Source organism: Equus caballus, chromosome 12 (assembly GCF_041296265.1).
Source record: "Equus caballus isolate H_3958 breed thoroughbred chromosome 12, TB-T2T, whole genome shotgun sequence".
Classification (NCBI taxonomy): Eukaryota; Metazoa; Chordata; class Mammalia; order Perissodactyla; family Equidae; genus Equus; species Equus caballus.
This window is the reverse complement of record NC_091695.1, coordinates 43,024,281-43,045,523: the sequence shown is the minus strand read 5'-3', so window position 1 is coordinate 43,045,523 and position 21,243 is coordinate 43,024,281. Positions and strand designations below refer to the sequence as shown.

Genomic DNA, 21,243 nt, shown 5'->3' with positions numbered 1-21,243 from the left:
ACAAACGGAGGCATAAAGAAGTTACAGGAATGGCCCAGGTCACACAGCCGGGAAGTGGCTGAGCTGGGACTTAAATCCAGACCATGGGACTCCAGAACTCATGTTGTTCTCCAGACTGCCTCCTCCAGCTGTGCTGGTTGGAGCAGGGGTGGGGGGCCCAATGGTCTCCCCGCCCCTCCCCCCAGTAGATCTTCACTGAAACCTCTGCTTTTAGGGATTCCAGCATGTAATCTGCAAGAAAGGGAAACTGATGCTCCCAGAGAGAAACGGACTGGCCTGAGGTCACATAACAAATCAAAGATGCAGCCAGGGCTGGGACCATGTCTTTGATCCTCTCCTGGATGCCCTGGGCTGGAGAGGAGACTGGCTGGGGATAGGGGAGGGGATACCCAGAGAGGGAGCCTCAGGGTCCTCATCTGCCTCATGGGGACAGGACTGCCATCAGAGGAGGGTGCTGTGAGGCTCAAAGGACAGCAGACAGAGAAGCGTGCGGGGTGGGGTGCTCAGTGGCATCTGGGGAGTGGGGAGGGTGATACGCAGGCCCTGGGAGCAGCAGCCCAGCCCCCCTCTCACCCCATCCCCTTCGCAGCCCAAACTTCTCCCTCTGCCCCCAGGGCCTGATTGGCCAGCCCCAGAAGACCTGCCCAAAGGGACTCCAGCTCCCTCCTCCTCAGACTCCGGCCTCAGTAAACTGAGCACAGGTCACTTCCCTGTTCAAACACCACTCAGGGGTCCCCTTGGCCCCCAGCCCAAGTCAAGCTCCTCAGCCTGGCATTCAAGGGCCCTGGCTTAGGCTTCACTCAGCCCATCCTTCCAGCGCCCGCTGCCAACCCACTTTCCACCACATGCCCTGGACCACAGGGACTGAGGCCCCCCCACCCCCAGGCTTTGTGCCCACTGACTCCAACCCCAGAAACGTCTCCCCCAACCTCAAATACTCCTCTGCCTGGAAGCTCCCCGCCCATCCCAGTGGAAAAGAATCCTTCCTTCCCAGGGGCTCCTATAACACCCCCGGGTGCTCTCCAGCTCCTGCCCCCAGCACCCTCTACCTATCACTGGCGCTGTTTTCCTCAGTGTCTGGTCATCTCTCTGGGCTGTAAGCGCCTTAGGGCCAAGACGAAGTCTTTAATTGTCCCTAGTCCCCCACAGCTGGCTCCATTCAACTGTTAATTCAGTTAATTCAGAAGAATTGATAAAGAAACTTGTCCATCACACAAGGGGACTCAACTCACAATCAAAAAGAGTGCACTACTGCTACACACAACCTGGGTGACTCTCACGGGCGTAATGGTGAGAGATAGAAGCCAGATGCAAAAGGGGACATACTGTATGATTGCGCTGAGGTGAGATCCCAGAAGAGACGAAATTGATCGGTGGCAATAGAGCTGAGATAAGTGACGTCCTCGGGTAGGGGGGTTGACTGCAAAGGGGTGGGAGAGGACTTTCTGGCGGATGGAAGTGTCCTGTATCTTGATTGGAACGTGCTTATGTGGGTGTACATAATGGTCAAACACATGACCACTACAGTGAAAAAATGTGAAGTTTTTTGAACGTAAAATATACCTCCACGCAGTAGATTTTTAAAGAAATGGGACAAATCTCCATCTACTCAGTGAAACGTTTGCCAAGATATAAGAAAACAGAAAAGGAAGGAGCAAAACAGGATGTGGAGCAGGCTCCTCTGGGTAAGAAGATACATAAGAAACCGCTTACAATAGAGAGACGGGCTTTTCACTGCATGCCCTTACGAAACTTCTAGATCTTGAGGCAAAATACTACCTAGTCAAAAAAGAAATGCAATGACAATTTTTAAAATATAAGGCAAAGCAAAAAATAAAAATCAAGTTTCAAAATAATTTCTTCTCCACACTATACATATGTGTAAAATTTCCCCCAAACTCAAAATCTTTAAAAATTATTCTGAGCAGGTTTTTAAAAAACCGTAATACCCTGCATAGTGTTATGGGACTGCATTGCATGAGGGGTTTGACCCAGGTTAGGGACTCACTGAAGGCCTCCTGAGGAAGCAGGGGAAAACTGAGACCTGCAGGATGAGAGTGAGCTGGCCAGGTGAGGGGATAAGGAAGGGCATCCTGAACAGAGGGAACAGACTGTGCGAAGGTGAGAAGTTCAGTCCAGCAGTGAGCCTGGAGCAGAGACAGTAACTGGGTGCTGATGAGGGAGGAGCCTGAGCAGGTGGCCCAGGTCTGGAAGGACCTTGAATGCCTTGTTAAGGCCACTTTTGAGGGACAGACTAGCAAGGCAGTGAGGAGCCAGGCTCTGGAGACTGACTGCTTAGGTTCAAATCCTGGCTCCACTATTTCCTTGCTGTGTGGCTTTTAGCATCTTGCTTAATTTCTCTGTGCCTCTATTCCCTAATCTGTAAAATGTGTATAATACTATTGTCTATCTCTACAGGATTGTTGTGAGGACTAACAAATTACTTTGAACCATGGCTGGTTCATAAGAGTCAATAAGGATGAGCCACTATTTCCCCTCTTGGTCCTCCAAGCCCCACAATTGACATGCAACCTAAAAGAACACAGGGTACATCAAGCATCCCCCTTCCCAGGCCTCACGCCCTCCGCTGTAGTAATTCAAAAGGTGCCGCAGATCAGAAGGGTCCAAGTCTGAGGGTGAAACGGTGAGAATTTTTAAAGATTCCTCTGTGAACATTGTCAGGATTTTTTAAACCCCTCAGGCTGCTGGGTGGGAAATGGAGAGGAGGGGGGTGAGCTGGAGGCTGTGGAGAAGGTCCAGGACAGAGAGATGGGGCCAGGACCAAGGGAAAGAAAGGTTTGTGGATGTGAACCAAAATGTCACCTCCAGGTGTGGGGTGATCGGAACTCTCACCCATTGCTGGTAGGATGTGAAATGCCACAACCACTTTGGAGGACTATTGGAGAGAATGAATTAAAGCTAAACCTGTGTGTACCCCATGGCCCAACGATTCCATCCCTGGGCACACAGCCCAGAGAAATGAATGCTCACTAAGCCCTATTCAGAATAGCCCCAAACTGGAAGAGCCCCCAGTGTCACCAGCAGGAGAATGGAGCCAGTGACTGTGGAATATTCATGCAATGGAATGCTACTCAGCCATAGGAAAGACCAAGTTACTGCTTCACCCAACAATGCAGACAAATTCCTCAGACATGTTGAGTAAAAGAAGCCAGACCCAAAAGAGTACAAATTACATGGTCGCATGGTCCCATTTACATGAAGTTCAAGAACAGGCCAGACGGATCTTTGATGCCAGAAGTCAGAACAGTGGCTACCTATGGGTAGGGAGTAGTGACTGGGAGGGGGCGCAAGGAGGCTTCTGAGCTGCTGGAAATGTCCCCTGTCTTGATCCGGGCGGGAGGCTGGAGCATGGGTTTACACACATGTAAACAGTCATTGAGCCGAACATTCTGGATGAATGCATTTTATTGTATGTACATTAAACTTCAGTTTAGTCAATAACCTAAATATAAGAATGACACTGATAAAACTATTAGAAGAAAACACAGGGGTAAATGTTCATGACTTTGAATTTGGCAGTGCATTCTTACATTTGACACTGGAAGCATGAGCAACAAAAGAAAAAATAGATAAATTGGACTTCGTAAAAATTTTTTAAAACTTTGTGCATCAAAGGACATTATAACCTACAGAAGGAGAAAACATCTGCAAATTATATATCTGATAACAGTTTGGGATCCAGAATATATACAGAACTCATATAATTCAACAACAACAACAAAAACCAAACAGCCCAATGACAAATGGGCAAAGGACTTGACCAGACAATTGTCAAAAAAAAAACCATATATATATAAATGGCCAACAAGCATATGAAAAGATGTTCATTGATCATTAGGAACATGATTGGTTATTAAGGAAATGCAAATCAAAACACAATGAGATACCACTTCACACCCAGGATGTCTTTCATTTGAAAAATGGAAAATAGAGGCCGGCCCAGTGGTGCAGCGGTTAAATTCGCATGTTCCGCTTCTGCGACCTGGGGTTCGCTGGTTGGGATCCCGGGTGCAGACATGGCACCACTTGGCATGCCATGCTGTGGCAGGCGTCCCACATATAAAGTAGAGGAAGATGGGCACGGATGTTAGCTCAGGGCCAGTCTTCCTCAGCAAAAAGAGGAGGATTGGCAGTAGATGTTAGCTCAGAGCTAATCTTCCTCAAAAAAAAAAGAAGAAGAAACCAATTATGAAAAGAACCTTAAAATAAAGAAATAAAGAAATAATGGAAAATAGGGGCCGGCCCAGTGGTACAGCGGTTAAGTTCACATGTTCTGCTTTGGTGGCCCGGGGTTTGTCAGTTCGGATTCCGGGTGTGGACCTACGCACGACTCATCAAGCTATGCTGTGGTAGGCATCCCACATATAAAGTAGAGGAAGATGGGCACGGATGTCAGCTCAGGGCCAGTCTTCCTCAGCAAAAAGAGCAGGACTGGCGGCAGACATCAGCTCAGGGCTAATCTTCCTCAAAAAAATAAAATTAAAATTAAAAATGGAAAATAATGTGCTGGCGAAGATGTGAAGAAATCGGAACGCTCATATACTCATACGCTGCTGGCAGGAATGTAAAATGGTACAATACTTTATAAAACAGCCTGGTAGTTCCTCACAAGGTCAAACAGAGTTACCATGTGACCTAGACATTCTACTCTTAGGTATATACCCAAGAAAAATGGAAACACATGTCCACACAAAAACTTGTTCACAAATGTCCATGGCAGCATTATTCACAATAGCCAAAAAGTGGAAACATCACAAACCCCATCAACTCACAGATGAATAATTGAATTGTGGTGTATACATATAACTGAACATTATTCAGCTCTAAAAAGCAACAAAGCATTGATACCTGCTACAACGTGGATGAGCCTGGAAAACATTGTGCTAAGTGAAAGAAACCAGACACAAAAAATCACGTAATGCTGATTCCATTTCTATGAAACGTCCAGAAGAGGCGAGTCCATGGAGACAGAAAGCAGATTAGCGGTTATCAGGGGAAAGGAGGAGGGAAGAACTGGGAGTGATTACTTAATGGGTATGGGGTGTTCTTCTGGGATGATAAAAAAGTTTTAAAACCAGAGAGAAGTGGTGGTTGCACGACATCATGAATGCACAAAATTCCACAGAAGTGTATGCTTTAAAATGGTTAATTGCATGTTATGTGAATTTCACTTCAATTTTAAAAATATATCAACTTCAATTAAAAAGTGAATGGGAACTGAAAAATGTAAACATCACCTCCAACGCTCTGGGGGCACTGACAGCACCTACTGGGTGCCAAGCACACTCTTCTATGGCCTCCTTTTGCCTCCCTGCAGCCCCAGGAGGTGGGGATTCTCTAGGGCTCAGAGAGGGAAAGTGACTGAGCTAGGCTCACACAGCTGCCAAGCGACAGAGCCAGGGTCTCTCAGACATCCGGGCCCCCAGACTCCCACAAGCAATCGCTGTGGTCTCCTGGCCTCCCAGGGCGGGAGCCGGTGAGGTCAGGGGCCAGGAACGTTTCTGTAGCCACGAGGCGGGAGTCAGTGACTGAGGAGCTTGGAATGTGCTGCCTCTGAAAGGACCTTCTTGTGGCTCCAGCGACGGTTAGAGTGGGAAGGGACTTTCAGAGTCTTGTAATCACACACACACACACACACACTGAGACCTGAGCCCCCGCTCAGTCACTGCCCAGGCTGCTTGGGGAGTCGGGCAGGGTTGTGTTTCTGGAACAGGCAGATGATGCAGTCAAGGCTGACCTATGTCAGGCCTCACATGTGCCACCACCTGGTCCCCTGTGTCCCTCTGACCTATCCAGCTTAGGCTCAGCCAGAGTTCACATACCAGTTAGTGTGTGTGTGTGCATGCTTGTGTGCGTGTGTACTACATGAGGGCCTTAGCATGTGACCAGAGCCGCAAGGGCCCCCACCCCTGAGGCTTTTTATTAACATGTGTATTTATTTTCTCTTTGTCAAGTTCTTATTACATGCTGTGCTAAGCATGTGCGATGATCTTATTTCTGTTCCCCAACAACCCTGAGATGTTGTTAACATTATGTCTCCATTTTGCAGATGAGAAAACAGAGGCTCCAGGAGATTTTCTGCTTCATCTAGGTCACACAGCTGGTGAGCAGCCTAACCAGAATTCAAACCCAGAACCCAGAGTTGTCTGATTCCAGCACACACGTTATTTTCCACATGTCACACTGTCACCAAAAATCTCTCTCCCACACACACCCTCCCCTCTATTTCTCATTCTGGTAAACTGCTGTTGGTTTCTTTCCTTTTTAGAGAAAGACAAGCATTAAGGAGAACAAAGGCAAGGGAGAGGCATGGGGCTGTAACCACCTCTGAGTGCACAGCACTTTACAGCTTACAAAGCACTTTCACATTTGTGACCTCATTCCATGCAGCCCCATGAGGTCAGCGGGCGGCTCAATTATTCCCATTGAGCCTGGGACTCAGAGGGAAGGTGACCCGCCCAGGCGACAGAGACAGAAATGGTAGCTCTGGGACTGGAAGCCCAGAGCCAAGGTGGCCTGCATTTCAACACCTCTCAGCCTCAGTTTCCCCATCTGTAAAATAAGGATGATGATAGCACCTACCTTCCGGGCTTCTTGGCCTTTGGTTGTTGACCTTTGGCCCTGGCCTCACAGTCACACAGACCTTTGACATAATCTCCAAACAAAGCTGGTGACCATATAGTCCCCGAAGGGCAGTGACAGTATTTAAAGACGATGGCGTTTATCAGACCACAGGACAAGTGTGTCCCACTGCAGGCGCTCACTGCTTATCCAGGCTCTGAATTAAAACTCGTTATGGCTCCTCAAATTATCCTGTGAGCAGCACGATTACATTGAGTGGTATTTGCGCGCACCTCAAAGCACTAACTTGTTCGTTGTAAACATTTAAAATATACCACCATTTTTGTAACCCTGGCATCATTTATTCACTTTTTAGAATATCTGAATCCTAATGCCAGCGGAAGGGCCTCACCCTGGATGGCAGTAGCACCGTTCCTGGCATGAAATAAGCACCCAGTAAATAATAATAGTAATATCAATCACATTTATGATCCACTTTACAGTTTCCAGACCCCTTTCACATTCTTCACTCCAACTTCCCACGTGCGGCAGGGTGGCTACGTGATTATTTCGTCCCATTTGACGGATGCAGAAACTGAGGCCAGACCAGGCGGTGAGAGGGCTCCAGGGTGCTGGCCGGGAGCGGGGCTGCGGGCTCGCAGTCTGCAGTCGGCGGCTGGGCGGGACTGGACAGAGCGAGACCGGGCGGGGCGCCCAGCGGCTCACAGGTGCGTAAAGACGCAGGGGAATCCTCGGCTCCACCTGGGCGCGGCGAGGAAATTGCACCATGTATGGGCAGCTACGTCAGAGGGGGCAGGCCCGCCTGCCGCTGGCGGACGCCAAATCCGCTCCTCTCCCCCCACGAAAAGGCCGCAAAAGGACTGTAGGAGGCGTCGAACAGTTCGGGGCGGACTGTCGAAAGGCGGCGCGTCTGGAGAGGTGGAGCCCCGAGGTGACCGGCGCCACTGCGAAACGCCCGCGCCACCCCCCAAATCGAAGTGGTTCAGCCCGAGAACTTTTCATTCATAAAAAGAAAAGACTCCGCAAGGAGCGAGTGAGTCAGAACCGAAGCCGCCGACGCGGACCCCACGAAGCAGCCAGCCCAGGGCATGTACCGAGACTTCGGGGAACCCGGACCGAGCTCCGGGGCCGGCGGTGCGTACGGCGGCCCAGCGCAGCCCCCGGGGACAGGCCAGCAGGTGAGAGAGATCCGAAGCCTGGGGTGCGCGAGTGGACAGCGCCTGGCACGCTGTCGTCCCCCGCGGCACGCTCCGAGACTGGGCCGGGAACCGGAGTAGGGATCGGGTGTGGGGGCTGTGGCCGCAGATCCTGCCGATTCTCCGCTTTCCGGGGGCACTTTCCCCCCACAGCCCAGGGAAACGCGCGCGGCGGGCGGAACAAGGATCTGCGAACGTCCCCTCTCGCCCTCGCCCCCTTGTCCCTCACTGTGTGCTGTCTACTGTCCCTCTGTTTCTGTTACCTTCTTTCTTTCCTCCTGCCACCGCTAATCATTTTGTCCCATCTGCGTCAGAAGGGGGCCCCTTAGTTCGGGATTCATCCTAGCTCTAACATCTATCTCGGGTCTGATCCATCTCGGACTAAATTCCCGAGACCTGAGTCTGAGCTGCGGCCGAGAAGTCCCCACGCAGGAGGGAGGCGGGATCCTCGGCAGGCTGGCCCTGACTAACTGGGAATCCTCGGCGCTGTCTGTGATCATCTGGATGTCTGTCTGTGTGTCTGTCCCTCTCTACCCTATCGCCAAGTCCGTATCCCCTTCTCGGCGCAGTGGAACCTGGTGGGCTCCGGGGGACTGGTTCTTGATCCTTGACGGGATGGAGCCAATAGAGACCGCGAGGTGCGGGGACGTGCGCGGGGACATGCAGCGGGCAACTCCCGCGTCTCCCCGACTCTCGGCATCGAACGGCGCCCGCTGCCGGCTGGGGGTACCCGGGAGGCTGCAGGTGCCCATTTCCTGCGGAGGGGCCGCGAGCACGTGTCGCTAGGAGCGGCGTCCGTTCCGCCGAGTCACGGCGGCCGAGTCACGGTGGCTGACTCACCCGGAGCGCCCCTCCCTTCCTGGCCCGGAGCGGCCCGGGCCCGACAACCTCGGGAGTGGGAGATGCCGCCGGCGGTTCCTCGGGCCCGGAACTGGGGTCACTGGGCCACTGGGCCCACAGCGCTGTGCCCGGGACACCGCTGTCTGGACTCGCCTGGGCTTGTGAGGCGCTTCCCGGAGGACTGGGCGCCCACACCCAGGGCCCAGCCCCAGGGCTCGAACCCAGGGGCAGGTAATCCCGGGAGCGCAAGCAGGGCAGCCAGACATCACGCTGGGAGGTTTCCACCTCATTTACTGAATTTCCCGGAATCTAAGACCTCATTGATTGAAAAACCCACCTTTATTTTGTACCACTAAATCTTTTTCAAGTTGCCAATTAACCTATGATTTCAGAGCTACCCAAGGGTACTTTTTAGTATCAACGAAGTGATGTGATCCTCATCTATGATCATATTAAAAACGAGGAAACTGAGGCACGCTGATGTTAAATAATGCCCAAAGTCACAGCCAGTAAGTGGCTGAGCTAAAATGAGAATAGGGATAGCTTGAACCCAGAGCAATGGCTCTTGCCCACCACAGCCCCTGTGCATAGGGCATCTGCCACTTACCTGGCTCTGTCACACACATTCTCTCACCTGATTCTCACAGCCACCCTCGGGGTTGGGAGCTATAATGCTCCTCTTTGCGCAGATGGGACTCAGAAGAGTGCCGGAGTGGGTAAGAGCCTGGCTGCTTGTGGCGCAAACCCCGCTTTCCACTTACTGGCTATGTGTCCATGGACAACTGTTTTCCTGTCTGAAAATGATGATACTGTTGTGCAAATTATATGAGTCAGTATTTGTAAAGTGGTTAGGACAGTGCCTGGAATTCACATTCTATAAGTATTAGCTCTGATGGGGAAATGGAGACACAGAGAGGTTATGTGACCTGCCCAAAGTCACACAGCTCATGAGCAGGGATCTGTCACCCAGTCAGGCTCTCTGACTGCCCAACGGGGCTCTTTTTGGTCTCTCAGAACCAGCATTTGCCTTGAGGGTGGACGGCGGTGTGGCTTCTGTTCACTGGAAGCCCCTCCATCCACACAGACCTCATCCTTGGCCCTCCATTTCTTATCCCTCAGAAGTTCCACCTCGTGCCAAGTATCAACGCTGTGAGCGGCAGCCAGGAGCTCCAGTGGATGGTGCAGCCTCACTTCCTGGGACCCAGCAGCTACCCCAGGCCTCTGGCATACCCCCAGTACAGCCCCCCACAGCCCCGGCCAGGAGTCATTCGGGCCCTGGGGCCACCTCCAGGGGTGCGTCGCCGGCCCTCTGAACAGGTAGGGAGCAGAGATGTGGCTGATTCTGATGCCCACAGGGGTGCGGAGGAGAAGCTGTTGCCCAAAAGGAGAACACAGGCTTCGGGGAGGAGGGGTAAAGTGCGGCCACTGTGACTACTGGCCAAGGAAGAAAGTGATTGGAGCCCCTGGGGAGATGCAGGGGCAAAGAGGTCACTTCTGGATCAGGGAAAGCTTCCTGGAGGTGGAGGCATATTAGCCTAGAAGGATGGGTAGGATTTGCATAGATAGAGAGGAAGGAAATGGCAGTCTGGTGGAGGGGATACCAGGAGGAAGAATGGAGGTGGAGGTGAGAACGTGTAAGGTGTACATGTGAAAAGGTGTGTGGAGAGTAGAGGGTCTGACATGTATGGAGACGGTGGGCTTATGCTGTCTGAGTAGCTGGGGAGAGAACAGAAAGGAGAGACTTCCCTTCGGCTGCTCTCTAGGTCTCAGTTTCCCCATATCATTTAATCCTCACAAAAACCCTCTGAGGAATGTACTCTGGTTCTCCCCATTTTACAGCCAAGGAAATGAAGGCACAGAGAGGTAGTCATTTGCCCAAGATCACACAGGTAGTGAGTAATGAGACAGGTCTGTCCAATTCTAAAGTCAGATCCTAACCAGCAAGCCACACTGTCTCACCGGCAGCTAAGAGAAGGCTTGAAGTAGAGTGAGCTGAAACTCTTGCCTCCGCAACCAGCATTCCCACCCGCGCACTGCTAATAAAGTCCTTACCAAAATAAATACATGGGAGATACCGTCTTTAAGGGAGTGCCTCCTCTTTCCTCTCCCTGGGGCTTTTTGGTATATGGGACTGGGTGAGGTGTGCATAGTAAAGAGCTCACTCTGACAGCAGGGTGGGGGATGGGGAGGGAGGTTGGGGTCCTGGGGAAACTGTGCCATCAGCCAGGGGAAGTGTTCCCACAAACAGAATGACTGGCCTTTGTGACCAACTGGAAGGGGACCGTGGTGCGAGCCGCAGAGGCAGGCTCCTGGACTTCCTTCCTTCAGCCCTGTCCTGAGGGTGGTCTTTTGTTCCTGGGTACTCCTAGACAGGGGCTGCGAGCTGTGAGCCAGGTCCTTGTGGGGGAGGCGGTCTCCATCAGCTGGTCTCTCACTCAGGGTTGAATAGAGTGAGTGGATTTTAATTTCTGCTCTGGGGCCATAAACGAGTTATTCATCCTCCCTGGGCTTCAGTTCCTTACATGGACAGTTGGGTTAAGAATCTATGTAAAGCGCTGAGCTGGCACATAATACGTTCCTGATAAATAACGACATACTCAGCAGCACTCATTGGCCCCTTCTAGTGCTTACAGTCCCTGGGAAAGAGGAGACTAGGTTATCAAGAGATTGAAAAGAATGAGTGAGGGTCCTTGGAAAAGAGTGGCCAAGTCCCAGAGGCTCAGAGGAAGAAAGGCCACTTCTTGCTGGGGAACGAGAGAAAGCTTACCAGAGGCTGGGGCATCTTAGTTGAGTCCTGGGAGATGAGGAGGGTTAAGGTTTGTGGCGTAGGGGTGGGCATTCCGAGGGAGGAATCATAGGAGGCAAAAGCTGGGTGCGGGGAAGAGCTGACTAATCCAAGCTTACTAAAGCGTGAGTGCGGGGAGCCGGTCGGGGTGCGGTGGTCCCTAAACCGCAGGCTGAGGGCGCCCTCGCGCTGCCATGCCCCTTGCCAGGGTCTTGCCACTGGGCCAGCGCAGGAGGCGAGTGTCGGGCAGCCAGCGGCTCTGGGTCCACCTCACTGCTCCCTCTACCCCCAGATCAGCCCGGAGGAGGAGGAGCGCCGTCGAGTGAGGCGCGAGCGGAACAAGCTGGCGGCGGCCAAGTGCAGGAACCGGAGGAAGGAACTGACCGACTTCCTGCAGGCGGTGAGCACCGGCCACTGCGGAGGGTTCCCAGGGTCCGACCCACCGAACCTCAGGGGGGGATCCCGGCTCCCATGAGCCGCGGGGCTCCAGGGGGCGCCGGTATATGAAGTCCCCTCTCCCCAGCTCCCTGTCGGAGGGGCAGTCCTTCAGAGAAAAGGACAAGAAAAAAGCGATTAAAAATTAGTTGCTGCGCGTCCTACTCCGAGCACAGCAGAGCTGAGCTTAAGCTTCGGCAGACCATCTCCTTCTGAGATACCCCTAGGACTGATGGGAGTCATGCCCATTTTCTCCCAGGGGCTCATGGGAGTTGTAGTCCAGACTTGCTGGAGACTCCCTGGCCCTCCCCTTTTCCCTCCACCCCCCCTTGAATCACCACCATCGCGGGAGGCTACGCAGTATTCAGGCCTCATCTTCTTTTTTTTTTTTTTTTTTTTTAAGATTTTACTTTTTCCTTTTTCTCCCCAAAGCCGCTCGGTACATAGTTGTGTATCTTTAGTTGTGGGTCCTTCCAGATGTGGCATGTGGGATGCCGCCTCAGCATGGTTCCATGAGCGGTGCCATGTCCCCGCCCAGGATTCCAACCGACCAAACCCTGGGCCGCTGAAGCGGAGCGCGGGAACTTAACCACTTGACCACAGGGCAGGCCCCCTGCCCTCATCTTCTTGACTCCTCTCCTAACCCTCCGCAGGAGACCGACAAACTGGAGGATGAGAAATCCGGGCTGCAGAGAGAGATTGAGGAGCTGCAGAAGCAGAAGGAGCGCCTGGAGCTGGTGCTGGAAGCCCACCGCCCCATCTGCAAAATCCCAGAAGGGGCCAAGGAGAGTGACACTGGCGGCACAGGCGGCACCAGCAGCACCAGCAGCCCACCAGCCCCCTCTTGCCCTGTGCCTTGTATCTCCCTTTCCCCGGGGCCTGTGCTTGAACCTGAAGCATTGCACACCCCCACGCTCATGACTACACCCTCCCTGACGCCTTTCACCCCCAGTCTGGTCTTCACCTACCCCAGCACCCCTGAACCCTGTGCCTCAGCCCATCGCAAGAGCAGCAGCAGCAGTGGGGACCCGTCCTCTGACCCGCTTGGCTCCCCCACCCTCCTGGCCTTATGAGGCACCCCAGCCCCCCTCCCTGCTGGTGCCACCCTAGCCAACATATCCAGCCCACATTGGTCCAGCTGGCCTGGACCATATCCCGTGCCCAGCCTCAGCAGGTTCTCCTCCATTCCTCCAGGTGAGACTGAGCATATTTTGCTTCCTGGTAGAGCCAGCCTGGGGCCAGTGAAGCTGCCTGCTGTTTCTCTAGAGCTGGCCTCTCTTGAACAATTTGCACAGAATCAGAGACAAAATATTTCCCATTTGTGCTAGAGAACTCCTGGCAGCCCCAAAGGACTTTGCAGATCCCTAGAGGTCCTCTGGAGCCCTAACCCCCTCCAAACTACCCTTAGAGTCTTCATCACCCTCTTCCTATGATCCACCCAACTCTGACAGAAAGTGATACTCTGCCAGCCTAGAACACTAACTCCCCCAGCCCCACTGCCAGCAGCACCAGGTGACTGAACCAGGGCATCCTGCCGGCCCTCCTGAATGGCACAGCTCAGGAGGGTGCCAGGGGCTTCTGTGATGAGCTGACTGGCAGCCCCCAGCTCTGAGAAGCTTTTAGCTCCAGGGAATGAAGCCTTCACAGCGAGGGCAGCTGCTATTTATTTTCCTAAAGAGAGTATTTTTATACAAACCTGCCAAAACAGAATAAAAGGCTTGAAGCTCTGGCCTGGTCTTATTGGACCCAGAGGCTAAAGGGAGAACATTTGGAGCCAGAAGCTCTAGGCTCTGGTCTCAGCTTCACCAACTCACGGCATGACCTTAGACAAATTCTTTGATATTTTTGGACCTGGACTGTCTTATCTGACAAACGAGGCTACATCTGCTCTGCCTCATCGCTAGCACTAAGAGAAGGAAGAGAGTGCTGTGGGGTGCAAGCCAAGAGGCTTAACATCCTCCTCCTGGTGGGGGCCCACAGTGCTCCTGCGTGTGCCACTGGAGGGCGCTGTTATGTCCCTTCCAGCCTCAGGGGAGGCGGCTAGTGGGTTCTAGGCCCCCAACACCTGCTTCCTGCCCCATTGTCTTGGACAGGAAGGAGCCGGGAAGGGAGCTGGAGCCACTTCAGGGGCCGGATCACGGCCTGTCCCTGGGCCAGACGGGGGAAGTCAGTGGCTTACTATGGTCCCACATCCCACCCCAGACTTGGGGTAACGGGAGAGTCAGCCACCTTAGTTCTGCAGTCCCTCTGGATAGGAATGGAACCCCGTCTCAATGTCCTCGCCCTCGTCCCAACCCTGGCGAGTCTCAAACAGACGCTGCCCAAGCCACAGGCTCTGCTTCCGTCCCAGTTTATTAGCCCCCACCCAGCCCCCAGCAAGTCCCTCCGCTCCAGCCTTCAGTCCCCCTGCTGCCCCGCCAGCGAGAGCGAGGGGCCCTCCTCAGTGCCAGGGTTTCTAAGTCCATCCCAGAGGCCCCACGTGCGCAGCCAGGGTGGCGTCCAGGTCCTGAGGTCCACCTCTATCCCGGCGCTTGGGAAGCACTCCGGGCGGGCGTCGGCACGAAGGAAGCCGTGTCTTCAGTCATCTGGGGAGCAGGCCAGGGGCAACTGATCGGGACTGCCCACGCTGCCAGTACTGGAGCTTCCATCGCCCAGGTCGCGGGGTCCGCAGGGGGGCAAGGCGAGCTCGGGCGTCGGCCCGGCGCCTGAGCCCCCCGCGCCGCCGGGGCCACCGCGGGGGCCCCACTCCTCGCCCAGCGCCAGGCAGAGCTCCTTAAGCGCCAGGTTCTCCCGCAGCAGCTCCTCCTGGCGGCCCTCCAGCTCGGCCAGCTTCTGCCAACAACCGCCCAGGTCCTCGCGCACGGCCCGGGATGCTTGGGTCCCGAAGAGCTGCCACTGGCGTGCGGCGCGCCGCCCGCGCTGGCGCTCCGAGTCTAGGAAGCAGCAAAGGTCGCGCAGCTCGCGGTTCTCGGCCTGTAGGCGCCGGTTGAGCTGCTTGAGCTCGCGGATCTCGCCCAGGTGACCCTGCAGCTGCCGATTCACCTCCTGCATGAGGCGGCCGCGCTGCACCAGAGCCGCCAGGCGCGCCGCCTCCTCCCGCCGCAGGCGCCGCACCAGCTCCTCCTTGCCCAGTGCCGCCATCTCCTCGTCCGTCAGCTCCTCCAGGCCGCCTGCCTCGGCCTCCATGGCTGCTCAGGCCTCTGGAGCATCGCCTGCCCGCCGCCGCAGCCCAGGAGCCCCACGTCGAGCCCGTCGCCGCTCGGGGTCGGGCTCAGGCTCCGCGGGCGGCAGGCTGCGGTCGAGGTAGTGTAGGCTGCAGCAGCCGCCCGGGGGTGGGCACGCGGCGGGGCGCGCGCCGGGGCGGGGCCGCATGACATCAGGGAAGGACAGCCAATCCGGGAAAGCCTCCCCGGAGAGGGGCGGAGTCTGGACGCAGAGGGAGCTACCCTTCTCCGCCCACTCCGAACCACGGTGCCCGAGACCCCCGCGGACACGGATTCAGTCCCGACATCACCGTCTTTAACAAGCCAACCCTGAACTAGGTGCTTCTACCTCTCAATTCCAAACCTCCTCAAGCTCGAGCCTAAGCCCCTCCGCTGCTTCTGAGAATCAAGACGCAGGCGTTGGCCTCTGACTCTCCTGCCCACCTTCTGACAGAACACAGACGGATTGTCTTTCCATGCTTTCTAGCTTAGCTCGAACTCGAGTCTCGGCTCACTGGGCATCGGTCCCAGCTCCTTGGAACCCTGAGTCCAAACGTTCGGGCTCACCATCAGCCTACACTCCCTCTCAGAGTGTTTCCTGCCTGGGGGGAGGAGCATACGTGGGATTCATTTGTTCAATAAACCTTTATTGTGTGCAAGGCCTACGCAGAAATAAACTTCACCAAGATCCTAATCCTGTCCTCAAAGAGGTAGTAATCTGGCAGGGGAAACAGGCTATGTTAAACAAGCAACAAATGGAGGAGGGGCACGGTCTGAGGGACTTCCCAAAAAAGGTTTCCCAAAAGAGGTAATATCTGATGGGCCCTGAAAGATGTATGGACTTTGCTAAATAAAGAGAGAGCTGTTTCGGGAAAAGGGAATATCCTGGTGAAAGACACTGATGCTCGAAATGGCCTAGCCGTTTTAGGAACTAAAGTGAGAGTAGCTCGATGTTTTTGAAAAGCAGACATGTGGAGAAAGTGGTAAGAGAGGGAGGGAGGCAACAAAGGTAGACGGAGGCCAGATTCTCAAGGGCTTTCAATGCTAGCTTGGAACATTTCCACAGGCCAGTAAGGATTGTAAGCAGGGGAGTAACATTTTAAAATATGCATTTAAAAAAAGATTGTTCGGGCTGCTCTGTGTGGGATGGACCATGGGAGGGGACGTAGGCAGGGACATTAGTAAGAACACTGTGTCGATGGGCAAGGAGAGCTATGCAGAAGGACTGGTCTGGGACAGTGCCAGTGGGGGTGGAGAGGACAAAGATAGTGGAAATATTCAGGAGGCTAATCAGCAGAACTGAATGTGGGAAGAGAGGAGTCTGGGAAATAGCCCAGGTTTCTGGTATGAGAACTGGGTGGATGTTGGGGCTGTCATTGAGACAGGAACACAGGAAAAGAAACAGATTGGGGAGAAGGAGAGGTCTGCCTTGCTTCTGAGAGGCCTCAGAAGGAGTGGGGAGACAGCGCGGGCAGACTCGAAGATACGCGGCCCTCCGGATGTGGACTTCCAGGCAGAGCTCTGAGCTGCACAATAGGGGAGGCCATTAGTTAGTGGTGAGAGGGTGGTTCAAACCACGGCAGCAGGTGCCCCATGCTCAGGAGACGTGCTCATCCGCAGGATGGACTGAGGGGCTCCCAGCAAGTGTCCTTGGACATCGGGCCAGACATCTTTTTAGCAAAGAAAAGATTTAGCATTGAGGATACAGGTCAAAGTAGGGAGGCCCCGAAAAGAGCAGAGAATGTGGGAGAAAAACCAAGAGGAAGTGAGGGCAGGAGGTTGCAGGGGTAGGGGAGACTGGCGGGAAGCCTTGCCTCCGGACACTCTCCCGCACACGGGGCCAAAGGAGCCCGGGAGTCCCGCTTCCGCCGGGAGGAGGGGCTCCTCCACCGCCTCTGCCTCCGCCCCGTCGCGCGCCGCTCCCGACCCCACCCGCTGTGTCCCGGAAGTGGTCCTTCTCTGGCTCCGGGTGCCCGGAGCCGAATCTCCGCACTCCCGGAAGTGGCCCGGCGGCGTGCCGGGCCCGGGCAGTGCTCGGTCCTGCTGGGGCGCCGCGGCCGCGCCCGGGTCCGGGCGTGACCATGACTAGTGAGCTGGATATCTTCGTGGGGAACACGACCCTCATCGACGAGGACGTGTATCGCCTCTGGCTGGATGGTTACTCGGGTCTGTGGGGGCCGTCTGGGAAGCCCGACGGGCGGAGCGGTTGTTTTGGATGGGAAAGGGGGCGGGGCCAGGGCTTGAGAATCCTATAGGGAAGTGGGCAGCGGGAGTAAGGGATGGATAGGGGTCGGGGCGGGAATCCCTGGAGGGCCTCCTGAGTCAGGCGGGGCCTGACGCTAATGCGCACTACCCAGTGGGCGACGCAGTGGCTCTGAGGGTGCGCTCAGGAATCCTGGAGCAGACGGGTGCCACGGCCGCGGTGCTGCAGAGCGACACTATGGACCACTACCGTACTTTCCACATGCTCGAGCGCCTGCTGCACGCACCGCCCAAGTTGCTGCACCAGCTCATCTACCAGATCCCGCCCTCCCGACAGGCGCTGCTCATCGAGAGGTGGGGACGCCAACCAGTCTGACTGTATACCGATTTTGCAGGCTGAAACTGAGGCCCAGGGAGGGGCGGGACTTACCCAGGCCTTGAGAAAGTTGAGAGCAGAGGGGCCAAACCCAGGCCCTGCCGGGCACCCTTTCCTTTATGGGAAGTCAGTGGTGTCCTTTACCTCCACGCAGGTACTACGCCTTTGATGAGGCCTTTGTGCGGGAGGTCCTGGGCAAGAAGCTGTCCAAGGGCACCAAGAAAGACCTGGACGACATCAGCACCAAAACAGGCATCACCCTCAAGAGCTGCCGGAGACAGGTGGGCACCGTACCCCCCCAACACAACTTCCCACCTACAGTCCCCCCTTCACTCCATCCTTTTGGCCACTGCCCCAGCTCCAGCCTCCTCCCCAACCTCCGACTGTGGCAGCTGCTTCATTCCCAGTCTCCTCTCCCTTCTTTTTGTCCCTTCCAAACCATCCTCTACTCTTCAGCCAGAGTGACCTTTCAAAAGCCCAGATCTGACCACAGCTTCCCCCAGCTCATGAACTTTCATTGGTTCCTGCTCCCTCTTGGATAGTAGCCACACCTCTGGCCTTGCCCTGCATACTCTCCTATGACCTGGTCCCTGCCAAGCTCGCTAGGCTGACATTTTCCCATCCCCTGGCTTTCCTTTGCTCATGCTGCTCCTCCCTGGAAGGTATTGGTTTTGGCCATTTCTACCCCTTGAAACCAAGGCAGGGGTTCAGATGCCACCTTCTCCACAAGCCTTTCTGGTGATGCCAGGGAGAACCAACCATTCTCCTGGGCCTTTAGTGTCTAATCCCTCATTTCTTGTGAGCCCCCTGCATATGGCTTAGCATTTGCTCATTGTTGACTTCCTGGGCCTTAGTCAGGAGGGTGAGCTCCGGCACAAGCTCACGATGCTAAAATAGGGGTGAATGGAGAGGTAGGAGTGAGTAAACATTTATCCGAGGCTCCGTGGTAGAAGTTGGTAGATATTTATTGAACTGATAACAGGTATTAATAATCAGTAGTTTGTGGAAGGAATAACAGATGCTAAGTTAGCAGATGTTGACCGGATAGGTGGGTAGATGAGAGAGGGATTTCAATAAACAGCTTACTAGGGGAGCGACCTCTCACCAGTCCTCTCTCCCCCCTTAACTGCCCTGCAGTTTGACAATTTCAAGCGAGTCTTCAAGGTGGTGGAGGAAATGCGGGGCTCCCTGGTTGATAACGTCCAGCAACACTTCCTCCTCTCCGACCGGCTGGCCAGGTGAGGGGCCAAGAGAAGAGTCAGCCATCTTCCCCTCCTGCGCACTCCTTTCCAGGGCCCTGAGGCTGGCCCACCTTTCCCGCCGCAAACCCCTTGACGTCTGGCTGTGTTGGGGGGATGGTTGTCCTACCCTTGGTCCGTGCTTTGGATCAGACTGGCCTGGGTTCAAATCCTAGCCTGGCCCCTTGCCAGCTGGGCTGTGTGAGGTGCCACATGTAGAGCCCATGGCGCAGCCCCAAGGCTTAGGAAGAGCTCAGTACGTGGTGACCGTTACGCTTGTGGTCTCCCGCTGTATCCCTTAGGAGACCTGGGCTGAAACCTTCTCTTTGCACAGATGAGGAGGCCCAGACAGAAGTGACTTGAAAGACGTCACACAGTGAGTTAGGGCAGAGAGAGGCCAGAACTTGGGTGCCCAGCCAGTGTTGGAATTTCAAGCCCTGACAAGCCCACTGTCCCCTCCCTGCAGGGACTATGCAGCCATTGTCTTCTTTGCCAACAACCGCTTTGAGACAGGGAAGAAAAAACTGCAGTACCTGAGCTTTGGCGACTTTGCCTTCTGTGCTGAGCTCATGATCCAGAACTGGACCCTCGGAGCCGTCGGTGAGGCCCCCACTGACCCAGGTGCCCGGACGCCTCCCCTCTTTCTGGGCCTGGTTCCCCAGCAGCAGTTTCTCCTGCAGGCCCCAGCATCCTTTCTTCTTCAGCGCCCTCCCCTCAGCCACCTCTGCTCCTAGTCCAGTGTCAGTGTCCCCACACACACCTGGCCTGCAGACAGAGGGCCCACTGCTTCTCTATGACCTGGGGCAAGTCACTGCACCTCTCTGACACTCCGCTTCCTCCTCTGTCTCGTGGGGTGCAGTGAGGTGGTGGGGGGAGGCTCAGGATATCACAGGAGGGGTTTTATCCCCCACCCCAACTCCCTTCACGGGCCTCACTCAGACTCCCAGGTGGATGACATGGACATGGACTTAGACAAGGAGTTTCTTCAGGACTTGAAGGAGCTCAAGGTGCTTGTAGCTGACAAGGACCTTCTGGACCTGCACAAGAGGTGAACCTAGGGGCTCCATGGGGTAGGGCCTGAAGTGGGGGCCCGGGTGGCTCTAATCTCGACCCTGTTTCCCCGCAGCCTGGTGTGCACCGCCCTTCGAGGAAAGCTCGGTGTCTTCTCTGAAATGGAAGCCAACTTCAAGGTCTGTGGCCTAATCCAGCTTCTGTCCCTTGGGCCTCTTCAGCCTCCAGTGCACTGTCCCACTGGGCAACTCTGCTCATGCCCGGGATTGACCAGCAGGTGGCGCTGCTGCCCCCCCTTTGCCCGCCTCACAGGCGGGAGCCTGCTCCTAAACACTGGGGAGTTATTCAATTGAGGGAGGTGGATAGATGTGCGGAGGGGCCTGCTCCTCCTCCGGCCTCTGGGCTCAGCCCCCAGCTTCTGGGACAGAAGGCAGAACTCCCAGGCCCCCTGCCCCACAGAACCTGTCCCGGGGGCTGGTGAATGTGGCCACCAAGCTGACTCACAATAAGGACGTCAGAGACCTATTTGTGGACCTCGTGGAAAAGGTGAGCTGTCCTGCCTGCCGCCCTCTGATCCCCACCCTGGCCGTCCCTGAGCTGTACCAGTGCTGCATGTTCCCTTGGGCCCACAGTTCGTGGAACCCTGCCGCTCTGACCACTGGCCATTGAGTGACGTGCGGCTCTTCTTGAATCAGTATTCGGCGTCGGTCCACTCCCTGGATGGCTTCCGGTGAGAGATCCCAGCCCTCCCGTCCAGCTTGGCCTGGCCCCAGCCAGCCTCCCGCCAGGGCCTAGCCTTCCTGCAGACTCATGGTTCCCTGTTCTGCCGCCCTGTGGGTGGAGGTCTCTCCTTGGACCAGAGTCCTGGCTCCACCTCTTCGAAGTGGTGACCTGACCTTGAGCAGGTCCTTCACCTCTCCATGCCTCAATGTCCTCACATAGAAACTGGGGAGAACGATGATAAGGATTCTAAGAATATTGTGAGGATTAAACAGGTGACAGTATAGAGAGCGTGTATAGCAGTTGTCACAACACGGTGAGGAGGCAGTGAATGTCAGCCATTAGTGTTCCCATTGTCATTGCAGGCACCAGGCCCTCTGGGACCGCTACATGGGCACCCTCCGTGGCTGCCTCCTGCGCCTCTATCATGACTGAGGCCCCCTTCCGCCGCAGGGCCCACACTGACAATAAAGTTGCCATGACTTTGGAGGAGCCTGTGTGTGGGTACACATATCGTCCGTGTGTGGGAGCGTGCGTAGGTGTGCGTGCATATGTCATGGTGTACGTCTATAAGGATGTGTGGGTACATCAACCCCACAGGGACTAGGATGTATCTGGGAATGGTAGGTAAGTT

General features: G+C 55.0%; 3 protein-coding genes across 4 annotated transcripts; 2 read left to right on the top strand and 1 right to left on the bottom strand.

Moving 5' to 3' along the window:
• The first annotated feature begins 7,438 nt into the window (after positions 1-7,438).
• FOSL1 (FOS like 1, AP-1 transcription factor subunit) lies at positions 7,439-13,586 on the top strand. Its single transcript, XM_001494776.5, has 4 exons — positions 7,439-7,781; positions 9,759-9,956; positions 11,717-11,824; positions 12,513-13,586. Exons 1-4 carry the CDS (start codon positions 7,692-7,694, stop codon positions 12,930-12,932), a joined length of 816 nt encoding a protein of 271 aa, XP_001494826.1. The 5' UTR covers positions 7,439-7,691; the 3' UTR covers positions 12,933-13,586.
• A 607-nt stretch (positions 13,587-14,193) lies between these two features.
• Positions 14,194-15,045, bottom strand: CCDC85B (coiled-coil domain containing 85B). Its single transcript, XM_023654471.2, has one exon. The coding sequence runs from the start codon at positions 15,043-15,045 to the stop codon at positions 14,437-14,439; it is 609 nt and encodes a 202-aa protein (XP_023510239.1). The 3' UTR covers positions 14,194-14,436.
• A 1,392-nt stretch (positions 15,046-16,437) lies between these two features.
• On the top strand, positions 16,438-21,096 carry FIBP (FGF1 intracellular binding protein). 2 transcript variants are annotated; one of them, XM_001494652.7, is made up of 10 exons: positions 16,438-17,228; positions 17,420-17,618; positions 17,795-17,921; positions 18,778-18,878; positions 19,345-19,478; positions 19,818-19,926; positions 20,005-20,068; positions 20,349-20,435; positions 20,522-20,619; positions 20,975-21,096. In XM_001494652.7, the coding sequence occupies exons 1-10, from the start codon at positions 17,144-17,146 to the stop codon at positions 21,042-21,044; spliced, it is 1,074 nt and encodes a 357-aa protein (XP_001494702.1). In that variant the 5' UTR covers positions 16,438-17,143; the 3' UTR covers positions 21,045-21,096. The 2 variants fall into 2 exon arrangements, with proteins under 2 accessions (XP_001494702.1, XP_001494725.1); XM_001494675.7 differs by having other exon boundaries at positions 17,007-17,228; positions 19,345-19,499.
• The last annotated feature ends 147 nt before the right edge of the window (positions 21,097-21,243 follow it).

Bases quoted from the DNA above. Each gene is read 5' to 3' on its own strand.
- FOSL1 (XM_001494776.5), top strand. From the start codon at position 7,692: ATGTACCGAGACTTCGGGGAACCCGGACCGAGCTCCGGGGCCGGCGGT. The intron at 7,782-9,758 runs GTGAGAGAGATC...CTTATCCCTCAG, and splicing joins CCCCGGGGACAGGCCAGCAG to AAGTTCCACCTCGTGCCAAG. The intron at 9,957-11,716 runs GTAGGGAGCAGA...CTCTACCCCCAG, and splicing joins GTCGCCGGCCCTCTGAACAG to ATCAGCCCGGAGGAGGAGGA.
- CCDC85B (XM_023654471.2), bottom strand. From the start codon at position 15,045: ATGGAGGCCGAGGCAGGCGGCCTGGAGGAGCTGACGGACGAGGAGATG.
- FIBP (XM_001494675.7), top strand. From the start codon at position 17,144: ATGACTAGTGAGCTGGATATCTTCGTGGGGAACACGACCCTCATCGAC. The intron at 17,922-18,777 runs GTGGGCACCGTA...ACTGCCCTGCAG, and splicing joins TCAAGAGCTGCCGGAGACAG to TTTGACAATTTCAAGCGAGT. The intron at 19,500-19,817 runs GTGCCCGGACGC...GGCCTCACTCAG, and splicing joins TGAGGCCCCCACTGACCCAG to ACTCCCAGGTGGATGACATG.